This window comes from Calidris pugnax, unplaced genomic scaffold (genome assembly GCF_001431845.1).
Source record: "Calidris pugnax isolate Ruff unplaced genomic scaffold, ASM143184v1 scaffold36, whole genome shotgun sequence".
NCBI classification, from domain to species: domain Eukaryota; kingdom Metazoa; phylum Chordata; class Aves; order Charadriiformes; family Scolopacidae; genus Calidris; species Calidris pugnax.
This window is the reverse complement of record NW_015090825.1, coordinates 694,646-708,508: the sequence shown is the minus strand read 5'-3', so window position 1 is coordinate 708,508 and position 13,863 is coordinate 694,646. Positions and strand designations below refer to the sequence as shown.

At 49.3% G+C, this 13,863-nt stretch overlaps 2 protein-coding genes across 4 annotated transcripts in view; one reads left to right on the top strand and one right to left on the bottom strand.

Annotated features, from left to right (window-relative positions):
- Positions 1 to 2,234, top strand: part of PHC1 (polyhomeotic homolog 1 (Drosophila)) — an 18,747-nt gene extending 16,513 nt beyond the window's left edge. For 2 of the 3 annotated variants that reach the window (XM_014940125.1, XM_014940124.1), the window contains 2 exons: positions 627 to 858; positions 1,173 to 2,234. In XM_014940125.1, coding sequence (XP_014795611.1) covers positions 627 to 858; positions 1,173 to 1,327 — 387 coding nt within the window. In that variant the 3' untranslated portion in view covers positions 1,328 to 2,234. The remainder of the gene's footprint in view (positions 1 to 626; positions 859 to 1,172) is intronic. The other variant, XM_014940123.1, reaches the window with a different exon arrangement.
- A 1,303-nt stretch (positions 2,235 to 3,537) lies between these two features.
- M6PR (mannose-6-phosphate receptor (cation dependent)) lies at positions 3,538 to 12,246 on the bottom strand. Its single transcript, XM_014940127.1, has 7 exons — positions 12,048 to 12,246; positions 9,986 to 10,159; positions 9,002 to 9,174; positions 8,803 to 8,912; positions 8,465 to 8,595; positions 7,124 to 7,250; positions 3,538 to 5,646 (listed from the first exon to the last, which is right to left on the bottom strand). The coding sequence occupies exons 1-7, from the start codon at positions 12,134 to 12,136 to the stop codon at positions 5,524 to 5,526; spliced, it is 927 nt and encodes a 308-aa protein (XP_014795613.1). The 5' UTR covers positions 12,137 to 12,246; the 3' UTR covers positions 3,538 to 5,523.
- Between the last annotated feature and the right edge of the window lie 1,617 nt (positions 12,247 to 13,863).

Here is a 13,863-nt window from a genome sequence, read left to right as displayed (position 1 = left end):
GCAGCTCCAGCCACTCTGCCCCCAGCCTGTAGCACTGCAGGGGGTTGGTGTGACCCAAGGGCAGGACCCGGCACTTGGCCTTGTTAAACCTCATCCCGTTGGTCTCGGCCCATCGATCCAGCCTGTCGAGATCTCTCTGCAGAGCCTCTCTACCCTCCAGCAGATCAACACTGCCACCCAGCTTGGTGTCGTCTGCGACACCAAAAAGTGGATTCGCATTTGTGCTTACTCTGTTCACTCCCACCTGTGTCTCAGAGGTCTCGGTGAGTGAGATCAGCTGACAGCCTTGGTAGGAAATAGTCGCCTTTTCCAATTTGGTTAGCATTCTTCCACCTAAATGATTTGAATCAGATTATAGATGAATCAAATGAGCGTCAGCACTGACATGAGAGAGAGGAATGGACTGGGGGAAGATGGGGAGAAGGAAGTGGAAGGGAGACGAAAGTAAGGTAATGCCTTTCTGGCATTAGGGAGCTCTTGTGTCAGCTGCCCTTGGACCAACAGCCTGAGACAGTTGTCGCTGACTGTTGGGACAACTTCTATTTTCAGCGTCTTGTTTTGCACCTAGTAATTGTGAATTTCTTACAAAACACCTTTTGTTTTATTTCTTTCCTATGGGCTTGTAGGGCCAGGAAGACTCAAGCCGAGGCTCTGATAACTCCAGCTATGACGAAGCTTTGTCACCTACGTCTCCAGGACCCCTGTCAGTAAGGGCCAGCCATGGAGAAAGGGACCTGGCAAACTCTAGTATGGCCCCACCTACCCCAGATCTACATGGCATCAACCCAGTCTTCCTATCCAGCAATCCCAGTCGTTGGAGTGTGGAGGAAGTGTACGAGTTCATTGCATCGCTGCAAGGTGAAGTTAAGATCCTCCTCCTACTTGTGATCAAGTAGCATGGAGAAATTTGTTGGGTCTCTTTCTGGGAAGAACGCAGAGTCAGTGGCACCTATTGTTTTTATTGCACTTCTGTACATGTTTCTGAACTGGAGTAGGTCCTACAGATGGATGACTTGTACTTCTCAGGCAGCCCGTGGAGTAGAATGAGGAGGGGGGGGGGATTGTTAGATTCCTGCCTTGCTTTCTGTACATCCCAGAGGTCCAAAGAGTGGGAACAAGGGTAAGGCCCAGGGCACATCTCTTTCTCAGTGCTATTTTTGTTGGTTTCACAGGGTGCCAGGAGATTGCTGAGGAATTCCGGTCACAGGAAATTGATGGCCAGGCCCTGTTGCTTCTCAAGGAGGAACACCTCATGAGTGCCATGAACATCAAGCTGGGACCAGCTCTCAAAATCTGTGCCAAGATCAATGTCCTCAAGGAGACCTAACAGCTCTGAAGCCAGAAGTTGTTGCTTTTTCTCTGACCCTAGGGCAGCTGCCAGCTTTGGAGCATCCTGTTGGGGTGGGGAAGAATGAGGCAGTCCCCTGTGGTCTTGCATTCAAGAAGAACGAGAAGGAATTTAACTGACTGAAACTGCCATGCACAAGCCCACATCTTGGTCTCTTAATGGTGCTACAAGGGGGAGGAAAACTCCCACCTGGGGCCTTGAAACATCTTTCCTTCTTCCTGATTTTTTCGAATATGCCTCTCCTGTATACCACATAAGGATGGGAAGGGGACCTCTTTCTGTCCTAGCAGACTTCTGAAGGGGAACTGCCCTTGGGCCTTTTTTGCTACAGCAGGTCTGCTAGATCTTAGTTTTGAATCTTGCTGTGCCAGAACTTGAGGCATAGGAAGCGCCTGCTCCACACGGACATCGGGAGCGGCTCTGCTTGCGGTATTTAGGAAGGGGAACTTGTAAATTCCAAGTGACAGAGGTGGACAAACAAGAATTTGAGCAAAAGGAGCTGCTGCTGTTCCACTCTTGAAAAAAAACCAACAACCTAGGCTGTTCATGAACTGGGTTTAATAGCCATTCCAGCATGCATACCAAACTTGAAGGCCCGTGGCAATAGGAGATGCCTTAGCTTTACTGTCTCCTGTAGAGTTGCAGAGTGAAGACAAAGTGTTGTGGCAGCTGTTCACTCCAGATGCTCCTCTTGGAACCAGTCAGAGGAGGATTTATCCTGAGTACTTACAACAAGGTGATGGGAAAACCGAAGGGGAGGGGGATAATATTAGGGAACCCTGCAGCACTAGGTCTGTCCCCACATTGTGCTAGGGCATCATTTACAAATCCAAAGCAGTCTCCAGAAGCGCCAAGGCTCTTCATAAAATGGGCTGGGGTTTTGGTTTTGGGGCTCTTCATAAAATGGGCTGGGGTTTTGGTTTGGGGGTTTTTGTTTGTTTTGTTTTGTTTTGTTTTCCTTTTTGTGTTCTCTTATCAGTTTGTATTATTTTTGTGTCTGTCTTCATTATCCTCAGGAGAGCTTTCGGGACAAAGTTTAAGCTGGTGGGATTGTATTGCCTGCCTCAGGCTCTTTTTTTGTGTGTTGTAAAACAAATATTTCTCTTCCTCTGTTTAAAAAAAAAAACAAAACCAAAAACATACTCTCTACCAACTGAATATTGATCCTTTAATACTACTTCTCCTTTCTAACGGGTAGAATTATGTTACAGGCTGAGTCCCTCCCTTTCAGCCCCTCCAGGCTTGGGTTTTCTTTTTTAAATGACCAAATGTGGTCTTCTGAAGTTTTGTAACCAGTTCACCAAAGGTGAAAACCTGGGCAGAGTTCTTCTCTTCCAGAAGCACCTCTGCTTAAAACAAACCAACAAGCAGAAGAACTGAAGTATGAAGAGGTAAGTGCCCCCTCGAGCCAAGTATCTGAAAGCAAGATGATTTATGAATTATGGGTCTCAGCTTTTCCGTTTTCAGAAGTTTCACATGAATATTCCAGTAAAACATAAAACTGTTCTGTGTGGAAAGCATCTACTGTTGCAGAAAAGCTGTCGTGAGGTGGGAGGAGGCCCAATAGCATAGGTAGGAAAACATTAGAGATGTTTGGAATAGGCTCTTTATTGACCCACGTTAGACAAGCGAAAGTGCTTAGAAGATGGATAAAATGTGGCAACAGCTTCCTAATCTTAACTGCACTGTTCAATCTCACTTTAATGACATCCCTATTCCTGTGAGAGAAGACTTCTGAGACTTCTTGAATCAAAACAGGTCCAAAGGAAGGTGCCCATACTTGCAGCCTGGCCACACTACTTGGTCTGATGCCATCCGAGGGCAGGGCAGATTAGAATCTGTACCTGCCATCAGTGGAGGAAGGCTGTCCTTAAACCATTTTATTCTTAGCAGGCTGGGTGTGATAAAATTCCTATTTAGTTTGCCCTCTGGCAGGGTAGGCACACCACGACTCTGCCTGTGGTACTAGCTACTTCTGAGGACTGGATTTTATTTCGGTCAAAGAGGGAGGCTTCTTCATTTCATGTTCAATCTTCTTAATAGGGGAGGCTTCTTCATTTCATGTTCAATCTTAATTAAAAAAAAGGCAAAATGCTTATTAAAGCTTAGCAGGTTGCAGGTCTGGCTGCTTTATACCTACTTCCCCCAACAAACATTAGTGTTTGAGAAGTACAACCTTCATCAAAAAGTTACTTTTGATTTTTATTGCTGCAGAGAAATACAGAGCATAGGAAGCTTTTCCCATCTGTGCCTACCAGAGCTTTTAAAGTTTCAATTTTGAAAGATGTGTGTACCCTTCTCTCTCAAGCCCTAAAGGGAACTGGAATGATACAAGGTGGCAGCAAAAGATGTGTGTTAACAAAGAGATCTATTCCTGGCAAAAGAAGTTCAGGCACAAGGCACCACGTAAGGACCCTCCACCCTTGGGCAAGACACTCTGGCATCAAAAAAAGTTCTTGTTACATCAGCACACCACCTCACCAGGTTTTTTGGTCATTTTATTTTTTTTGAAAGTTGTGTTTTGTACAAAAAAAATTACCTTAAACACCACCATGAAATACAGTAACAACAAACTTGGTGACTTCCTATTTTTCCCATGTCATGAGAAAGATTGAAATCGTAACAAAAGTCAAAGAAAGCAGGAATTGTTTGCCCACTCTAAACCCAGCAAGAAAGCAGGGCCACCCCCTTTTCCCCCTCAATGTCACTGTTGGGACTGCTTTGGCAGTATTAAAAATACACGAACCTTTGTCTGTACTCTGCTGTTAGCAGCAGTGGCTTGTTTATTCACAGTCTCTGCCTCAAAACTGAAGGCAGTTCTCTGCCAGCCTACAACAGGGCAGAATGCTTAGAGCCCAGCCCCTCACATCACAAGCAGTTAGGAATCAAAGTGCCAAATTCCTGAGGGTTCCAATGAAGTCTTACAACTCAGCCGTACCTGCTTTTCACCAGGGCCCCAGGAGAAGGTCTGTCCCTCCCTCCCAGCCAGCAGCAGTGTGCAAGTACCATCTGCAGGTATCTTAAGACTGGTCTACATGATGCTTAATGGGATAGTGATTGATGAAAGCTGACCTTGTAAGCCTGGGAGTCCCTTATGCACTTTTTAATGTGGTAGCATTTTTGTCCTCGGCTTCTATGATTCCTTTTTTATAAAAAAAAAAAATAATTAAATATTCTGGTAGCTTCACAGGAAAACCCTCTGCCAAACAAGGAACTTTCAGAGAGCACAAAATCACAGTGAGGTGACTGAGCTGCGTGAGCAGTCACCTCGGGAAGCTTGGAACAGAACTGGAGTGACAGATACCTTTCTCATTTTGCCTTGGTTTCAGTTTCAGCAAACCTTCCCTTTACTTAGCAGCACATCATTTCCTTTTGCTTCTCAAGGATTGAGAAGACCGAGACAATATTTTGACTGAACTGGAAAGTCACAAGACTGTAAATTTAACTCCTATGGTTTTTTAGCATTGCCCCTCTCCAGTCTGAGAGGAAGGCACGTATCCCTTTATATCTGTTGAAGGAAACTGGTGCGTACTCTTCAACATATTGCCAGTAGGAAAAGAAAAGACTGCAGAGGTGCCAATGCTTCTTCCACCCCCATGGAGCCTGGCCTAGAGCGCTCTGTGCAGGGTATGCTGGCCCAAACAGTGCGTAACAGTGCAGAAGCTAGAAAAGCTGAAAATGCATTCAAAGAAAAATAATTCCAGTGTCTTAGAGATCCTGTAAACCCAAGGGGGGGGAAACAAAAAAAAAGACAAAAGATCCCTCCTACCATCTCAGCTGTTTTAACTCACTGCCTCCTTTTCCTTCCCCTTTCTTCACCCATCCATGGCCCTTTTTTTCCCCCCTCAGTGATTCATCTCCCATTCCTGCTCAGTGCTGAATGCTCATACTGCTTTCTTGCCATCTTCTACTCAACTCTCAGCACTCTCCCCCCAGCTCTAGAGCTCTGCTGCTTTTTAAAAAAAAAACCTCAAGCTGCATTATATTCCAAAGACATGCCATCAGGGACCAGTGCTGAGCGCACCCAGAGGCATCCATGGGACTTGAACACACCAGAGAGAGCCAAAAGCAAAGAGTGTAAAGGAAATCAGAAGTGAGAGAAAGAGAACTGGCTGGGAGGCACCTGGCTAAAGAAGCGCTGGGGAGAAAAGAATTGGGAAGTGTTGAAAGCCCTATCACATTGGTAGCAAGTGGTCATCTCGTTCTTCTGACTCCTCACCCAGCTGGTCGTCACCCACACCACGGTACGCAGCCGGCGCGGTGCGAGGCTTCGATCGGCAGACAAAGTCACAGCCATCCTACAAGGACAGGATATGGCACTGGAATCAGACTGTATGCAATCCAAAACAAAGCAGCTTCTGCCATATCTTTATGGCTAAGGGATTATATCTATCCCTGCGCTACCCTGCGACAGGCCCCCAGAACTTGTCTGGGCAAGAGAAGGTATAGACAAATACCTTACGTGGTATTGAAAGCTCTGGGGTAGAATGTGGTACTAATTAACAGTACACAACATCATGCTGAGAGCAGGGTGGACAATAAATGGCACTGCCTACAGCGACCAAGGAAAGGTTTCGGGGAGTCGGACACAAACATTTCACAGTCCCCAGAGTATCATTCCTACCTTTAAAGTGTTAATCGCTACTGAGCACTGGCAGGGAATCAGACTCAGCAAGGATTCAAAAAATAGAGTACTCAAAAAAAACCCAACAAATATCCAACCAAAATGAACCCAGAACCCAAAAAACAACAAAAATCACCACCACCACACATCAAAAAAACCCAACCAAATAAATACCCAACCAAATAAATACCCAACCAAATAAATACCCAACCAAATAAATACCCAACCAAATAAATACCCAACCAAATAAATACCCAACCAAATAAATACCCAACCAAATAAATACCCAACCAAATAAATACCCAACCAAATAAATACCCAACCAAATAAATACCCAACCAAATAAATACCCAACCAAATAAATACCCAACCAAATAAATACCCAACCAAATAAATACCCAACCAAATAAATACCCAACCAAATAAATACCCAACCAAATAAATACCCAACCAAATAAATACCCAACCAAATAAATACCCAACCAAATAAATACCCAACCAAATAAATACCCAACCAAATAAATACCCAACCAAATAAATACCCAACCAAATAAATACCCAACCAAATAAATACCCAACCAAATAAATACCCAACCAAATAAATACCCAACCAAATAAATACCCAACCAAATAAATACCCAACCAAATAAATACCCAACCAAATAAATACCCAACCAAATAAATACCCAACCAAATAAATACCCAACCAAATAAATACCCAACCAAATAAATACCCAACCAAATAAATACCCAACCAAATAAATACCCAACCAAATAAATACCCAACCAAATAAATACCCAACCAAATAAATACCCAACCAAATAAATACCCAACCAAATAAATACCCAACCAAATAAATACCCAACCAAATAAATACCCAACCAAATAAATACCCAACCAAATAAATACCCAACCAAATAAATACCCAACCAAATAAATACCCAACCAAATAAATACCCAACCAAATAAATACCCAACCAAATAAATACCCAACCAAATAAATACCCAACCAAATAAATACCTCCTTCTGACTCAAAGTACTTGGTGGTACATATACCCAAGAGACAGTCCACAAAGATGAGGGAAATGCCATTTTCTCCCACCCTAACACACAGGCCAGGCTGGGAACATACAGCAATTTTTCACTCACCGCCACCAAATTGCCCAGATCTTGCCAGAAGGCAAAGTGAGGAAACTGCTCCATGCCCTTTGCTCCCACTACAAGGCGCTGGTAGAGGAACCCACCAATGATGTAGACTGCAATTAGTGAAGCAAACCTGGAGGGCAGAATTAAAAAGTCAGAGCTGAGGAAATCCGCTAGACAATCTCTTCTGAGCCAGCTCCCTTTCACAGACATATGGGAACAAGTAGCTAAGCACTACTCAAGAAAAGAACTTTAAACAGAGATCAGACCAGAAAAGGTCCCCAAAATATTGATTCTGCTACTACAAATCCTTCAGCAGTATTACATGAAGTAGTGCCTCTAAGCACAAACACAGAAAATGAGTCAAGACTCCTGGTCTGAACTTTAGGAAGAGGCACCTTCTGTATTTCATGGAATCACATTGGAATTGTTAGAGTTGGAAGGGACCTCTAGAGACCATCTAGTCCAACTCCCCTGACAAAGCAGGGTTGCCCAGAGCACATCACTCAGGATGGCATCCAGGCGGGTCTTGAAGATCTCCAGAGAAGGGGACTCCACATCCTCCCTGGGCAGCCTCTTCCAGGGCTCTGCCACCCTCACCCCAAAGAAGTTCTTCCTCAGATTGGAGTGGAACTTCCCATGTTCCCGCTTGTGCCCGTTGCCCCTCGTCCTGTCACTGGGAACCACTGAAAAGAGTCCAGCTCCATCCTCCCTCAACCCACCCTTTAGGAACTTGTAAACATAGATGAGGTCTTCCCTCAGTCTTCTCCAGGCTAATGAGTCCCAGCTCTTTAAACCTTTCCTCGTAAGGGAGATGCTCCAATCCCTCAATCATGTTAATTTCTCTCTCCAGCAGTTCCCTGTCCCTCTTGAACTGGGGAGCCCAGAACTGGACGCAGGATTCCAGTTGTGGCCTCCCCAGTGCAGAGCAGAGGGGGAGAATGACCTCCCAGGACCTACTGGCCACACTCTTCCCTATGCAGCCCAGGATCCCATTGGCCCTCTTGGTGACCAGGGCACATTGCTGGCTCGTGGATGGTTTACTATCCACAAGGACCCCCAGATCCTTCTCCTCAGGTCCTTCCTTTCCAGCAGGTGCACCCCTAACAAGTATTTCAGTGTGCTTGTTTGTAAATTATGAAGGAGGATGTCTACAGAGAACAGAGCAGCTCTGCAGCATCATGCTTTAAGCAAGAGCTTTTGTCCAAAAAGCTGAGGCACAACAACATCCACCAGCAGCTGTGTGTAGCTATACTACAATTGTCTGATCTAGTATAGCATTTGCTATGTTTCTAAATGGCACTGAAGATTATGGCCCGGACACAAACAGCTCTTGCAATGACTCACGTGATCAGTAGAATGGAGCCAACACTGAGGTGGGAATCCTCAGCTGGACAAGCCAAACTGCTGTCCATCTCAAAGAGGTAGAAACACTCCTGCTCCTTTTCCCGCTCTTCCGAAATAATGCTGAATGAACTCTGCAAATTGGGAAAAGTTAAGTCATGTGAAAATATGCCCAGCCATGCCAAACTTCACCAGAAGACAGTTTCATCACTGTCGATGCAGCTAGGAACAGACACTGGAGGACAGAAGAAAACCTTGCTGCCTTCTCAAAGCCCTTCTCCTCATAAACAACTGTTTGTCTGGCAGCCTCCTGCTCCTCTCCCACCTTGGGTGTCACTCACCGCTGTCACTCCCCGCTTGCAAGAAATCATTATCACAGCTCTTCTCTTCTCACCACTGCAGTGACTGCCATATGAATCACCTCCTTTATAAATGAGCATGATCCAGTCACCTGCCGAGAGATAAAGAACACAGACTGCAAATCCAGACCAGGAGGTGAAAGGCAGATACCGAGTAGAAAAGTACTGGGTGGAATCTTACTTCCATTGAAAACCTGGGTTTCATTGATTCTTCCTATCACTGTAGTCTTTCCATTCCGTCTATCTGTTTGCACCAGGCCACCAAAATCATGCTGGCTGCTGTTGACTTCCCTGCACACCCTGAAATGGTAGACGTAGTTTTCTGTTTTGCCTTTTTCCACAGTCACGTTAAACCTGCAGCAGGGAGAGGACAGAACAAACAGCCTGTAAGATTACAAAGAACAGGGCTCAGAGCAGCAGACATTTCACTGGATCACATGGGGTTGGAAGGGACCTCTGGAGACCACCCAGTCCAACCCCCCTGCCAGAGCAGGTCCACCCAGAGCAGGTTGCACAGGAACGTGTCCAGGTGGGTTTGGAATGTCTCCAGAGAAGGAGACTCCACCACCTCCCTGGGCAGCCTCTGCCAGCGCTCTGCCACCCTCACAGGAAAGAAGCTCCTCCTCATGTTTAGGTGGAACTTCTTATACTCAACTTTGTGCCCATTTCCTCTTGTCCTGTCCCTGGGCACCACTGAAAAAAGACCAGCCCCTTCCTCTTGACACCCTCCCTTTAAGTATCGATGAGCATTGATCAGATCCCCCCTCAGCCTTCTCTTCTCCAGACTAAAAAGACCCAAGTCCCTCAGCCTCTCCTCATACAGGAGATGCTCCAATCCCTCCATCATCTCTGTAGCCCTCTGCTGTACCCTCTCCAGCAGTTCCCTGTCCTTCTGGAACTGGGGAGCCCAGAACTGGTCCCAGTGCTCCAGATGGGGCCTCCCCAGGGCAGAGCAGAGGGGCAGGATGACCCCTCTGGGTCTGCTGGTCACGCTCTTCCTGATGCAACCCAGGATGCCATTGGCCTTCTTGGCCAAGGCTGGAAGCCAGTCACAGTCCATACTAAGAGGGGAGCTCGTTCCACAGCCTGGCCCCAAGTTTCCCCTCCTCTCAGGCTAAGGGTAGACACGGTGCAGCCCCGAGGCCGGCAGCACAACGTACGGTACCTCATTTGGCTCAGGGGTTCTAGTTTCTTCAGCAGGGCTCTTTCCATTTGGGACTCGCTGCTCTCATCACCGATCACATCGCAGGTCTTCTCTTCCACCTGGTCGGCCCTCGCACCGACAGCAAGGGCCACAAAGACTACCAGCACAGCAGAGGGACGGCACGGCGATGACATCCTGGACACACACCACAGAGAACACAGAGGATTAACTGGGTTAGTCCCTCCGCAAACTAACTTCAGGGTCATGGAATCAATGATTGGCCACTTCCTCAGCCCTGACTGCCAAAAGGAGAAGTCAAAACCTAGAAACATCTCACAGTTCCCAAGAGAAACTAAATCTGAATCTCTTGCACATAGTCCAAGACAATTCACCGGGCCGATTTGGAATTCTTTTCCAAATTCTGCCTCAGGTCCACGAAAAGTACTGAGCGAGTTAATTAGCATTGATTCAGTCAGAGCAGAGCCCAGCAGGCTGAATGCTGGACTAAATGTGAGGCATAAGGCATTGTTTGCTATTGCATTGTGCTGAGAAGCCAGTCAGTAGAGAATGATTTACCAGGCCTCTTTGCAGCTCTCATGCGAGGAGCTTGCAGGGAAGGGCCACTGTGATTAGCCAGGCTCTGTTTGTTCAAGTGCCTTAATCTTTATAATTACATTACTGTTGTAGTGCTACTTCAGCTGAGAATCTGAAAGTATTTAATACTAAGCTGCAACTTCACAGATCAGTTTTCTTCTGTTTATATGGGGGGAAGAGGAAACTGAGACATCAGAGACATCTTCAGGCCACAAAGATGATCAGAGGGCTGGAGCACCTCTGCTGTGAGGACAGGCTGAGAGAGCTGGGGTTGTTCAGCCTGGAGAAGAGAAGGCTCCGGGGAGACCTTAGAGCAGCCTCCAAATATCTGCAGGGAGCTACAGGAGAGCTGGGGAGGGACTCTGTCAGGAAGTGTAGTGACAGGACAAGGGGTAATGGTTTTAAATTGGAAGAGGGGAGATTTAGATTAGATATTAGGAAGAAAATATTTGCTGTGAGGATGGTGAGACACTGGAACAGGTTGCCCAGAGCAGCTGTGGCTGCCCCATCCCTGGAGGTGTTCCAGGCCAGACTGGATGGGGCTTTGAGCAACCTGGTCTGGTGGGAGGTGTCCCTGCCCAGGGCAGGGGGGTTGGAACTGGATGGTCTTTCATGTCCCTTCCAACTCTGACCATTCTATGATTCTATGACATCCTATGTAAGATCCAACTGAAGAGGCAGTAATGAAAATAATCATGAAATCTAGAGGAACTGGCTTTCAGCTTCATGCTAAAAATCACATATAAACCAGTCAATGACTGCAGCAGCCAACCTCAGCAGTGCAACGGATTCCTCTCTGCCTCTCCCATGGCAGGTTTAAGCAAGGCTCCAGACACTGGCAGCAGAAGGCACCCAACAGACCCACAATTAAATAAGCAGCCGGCTGCAGCCAGACAGAGAGCCCCTTGAGAGCGACGGCCCGTTTTGCCGAACCTAATGTTTACCCTCCATCCCTGCAGAGTCCCTCGGGACAGCTTACAGCTGCCCGGCCGGCTCTGGGGCCGCAGGCTGGTCAGAGGCGGAGGTTAGGGATGCTGAGAGGGGGAAGCCCGTGACCCAGGAACTCGTGACTCGTCTCTCACAAGACCAAAAGCAGAACCCGCCTGTCCGCGCTGCCCGCGGCTCCTCCGGGCAGCTTCCCCCGCACACCGCCTGCGGTTCAGAAAAGCGACGGGGGCGACGCCATTCACCTTCCCCTTGGCCCGGCTGCCGCCGCCCGGGGATAGGCCGCAGCAGCAGACCCCGCCTGTCCGCGCTGCCCGCGGCTCCTCCGGGCAGCTTCCCCCGCACACCGCCTGCGGTTCAGAAAAGCGACGGGGGCGACGCCATTCACCTTCCCCTTGGCCCGGCTGCCGCCGCCCGGGGATAGGCCGCAGCTTCACTCCCGCCGCGGCCCCCGGGGAGCTCGGTGCCACCCCGCTCCTCCTCCCCACCGCCCTCCACCTCCCTCCCGCCCTCCGCCGGGGCCCAGCCGCCCCGCCGAACCCACCTGCTGCCGCGCCGCCCGGCCTCCCCCCGCCGCCCACGGGCAGAGGCACGGCCGCACCGAGGGAAGAGCGATCCGCCGCTCACCAGCATCCCGTGCTGCGCGCCCGGTGGCGGCGGCGGGGCGGCCCGGGGCCCGCGGGCGTGGATGGCACCGGCCTCCTCCGCGCTCCCGGCCGGCTCCTCTCGCCCGCCCCGTGAACCGGAAGCAGGAAGGGCGTGGCGGAAACTTGCGCTCTCCACCAATGGAAACCCGCGACACCGCCGGGATGGCCGCGCCCACTAGCGACTCCTCAGCCAATGAGGCGCGGCGGTGAAAAAGGGCGGCTTTTAAAGCCCTCCCCGTCTTATTAAGGGGGCGGCTCCGGAGCCCGCCTCCTTCCTCTTCTCCCTCCAATAGGCAGTGAAAAAAGACGTAAAGATCCCGCCTCCTCTGGCTTCTCGCCCAATGAACGATGAGGGGCCAGCAGACAGGCGCTCCCGCAGGCTAGCCCTTCCCACCCCCACCTCGAGGCGGGAGCCGCTCGCCCAATGGGGGAGAAGCACGCCCCCCTCGCCCCGCCCTTCGCCCCGCCAGGAGCCGTGAGGCGGCGCGAGCTCTCTGGCGGGTCGGGGCTGGTCCGTCCGGGCCTCCCCCTCGTCCTCGTCGTCCCCGTCGCCCTGTCACGGCTTCGGCTGGAAGCCAAGCGCTCACCTCCGGCCCTTCTGCGGGTCCGGATCAGCTGCAGAGTGGTGGCCACGGCAGAAGAATCATAGAATCATTCTGGTTGGAGAAGACCCTTGGGATCACAGAATCCAACCATCAACCCTCCTTACCACCTTCCCTACACCATCTCCCCCAACACCACATCTAAACCACTCTTAAACACTTTCAGGGATGGTCACTCAACCACCTCCCTCCCTGGGCAGCCTATTCCGGTGTCTGACGACTCTTTCTGTGAAGAATTTCTTCCTAATGTCCAGTCTAAACTTACCCTGTTGCAGCTCGAAGCCATTCCTTCTCGTTCTATTGCTAATTCCCTGTGAGAAGAGACCAGCACCAACCTCTCTACAGTGTCCTTTCAAGTAGTTGTAGGGAGTGATGAGGTCACCCCTCAGCCTCCTCTTCCTCAAACTAAACAGTCCCAGCTCCTTCAATCGCTCTTTGTACGATTTATTCTCCAGGCCCTTCACCAGCTTCGTTGCCCTCCTCTGCACCCGCTCCAGGACCTCGAGATCTCTCTAGGATTGAGGTGCCCAAAACTGGACACAATACTCGAGGTGTGGCCTCACCAGTGCTGAGTACAGGGGGACAATCACCTCCCTCCTTCTGCTGGTCACACTATTTTTGATACAAGCCAGGATGCCATTGGCTTTCTTGGCCACCTGGGCACACGGCCGGCTCATATTCAGCCGTTTGTCAATTAGAACCCCCAAGTCCTTTTCCACCAGGCAGCTCCAGCCACACTTCAGCCTGTACCGATGCAGGAGGTGAAGGGCCACCCTGCGCCATCGAACCCTGGCTTCCCACCTTCCCTCCCTCTGTAGGACGCAGCAGAAGCAGGCCACCTCTCTCCTTGGACTGGACTTGTCCTCCCCTGCGCCTCCAGGGTGACTTCTGGTTAAACAAGCATAAACGTTGTGAAAAAAATTGCTTCGTGGCCTCAAGCCTTCTGTTCTTGTTCCCGCCCGACGTGCTGTTTTGGTTGTACCGGGGAATAAAGGGGAGGGGGGTCCCCCTCCAGCTCCTGCAAAGCTTTGCCACCGCAAGAGGAATTCCAGGTTCAGCTGATCGTGCACGAGGTTGGGTGACTTGAACATCCTGAGTGTGATTAATACAC

Bases quoted from the DNA above. Each gene is read 5' to 3' on its own strand.
- M6PR (XM_014940127.1), bottom strand. From the start codon at position 12,136: ATGCTGGTGAGCGGCGGATCGCTCTTCCCTCGGTGCGGCCGTGCCTCT. The intron at 8,913-9,001 runs GTAAGATTCCAC...ATCTCTCGGCAG, and splicing joins AACCCAGGTTTTCAATGGAA to GTGACTGGATCATGCTCATT. The intron at 8,596-8,802 runs GTGAGTGACACC...CCCAATTTGCAG, and splicing joins GCAAGCGGGGAGTGACAGCG to AGTTCATTCAGCATTATTTC.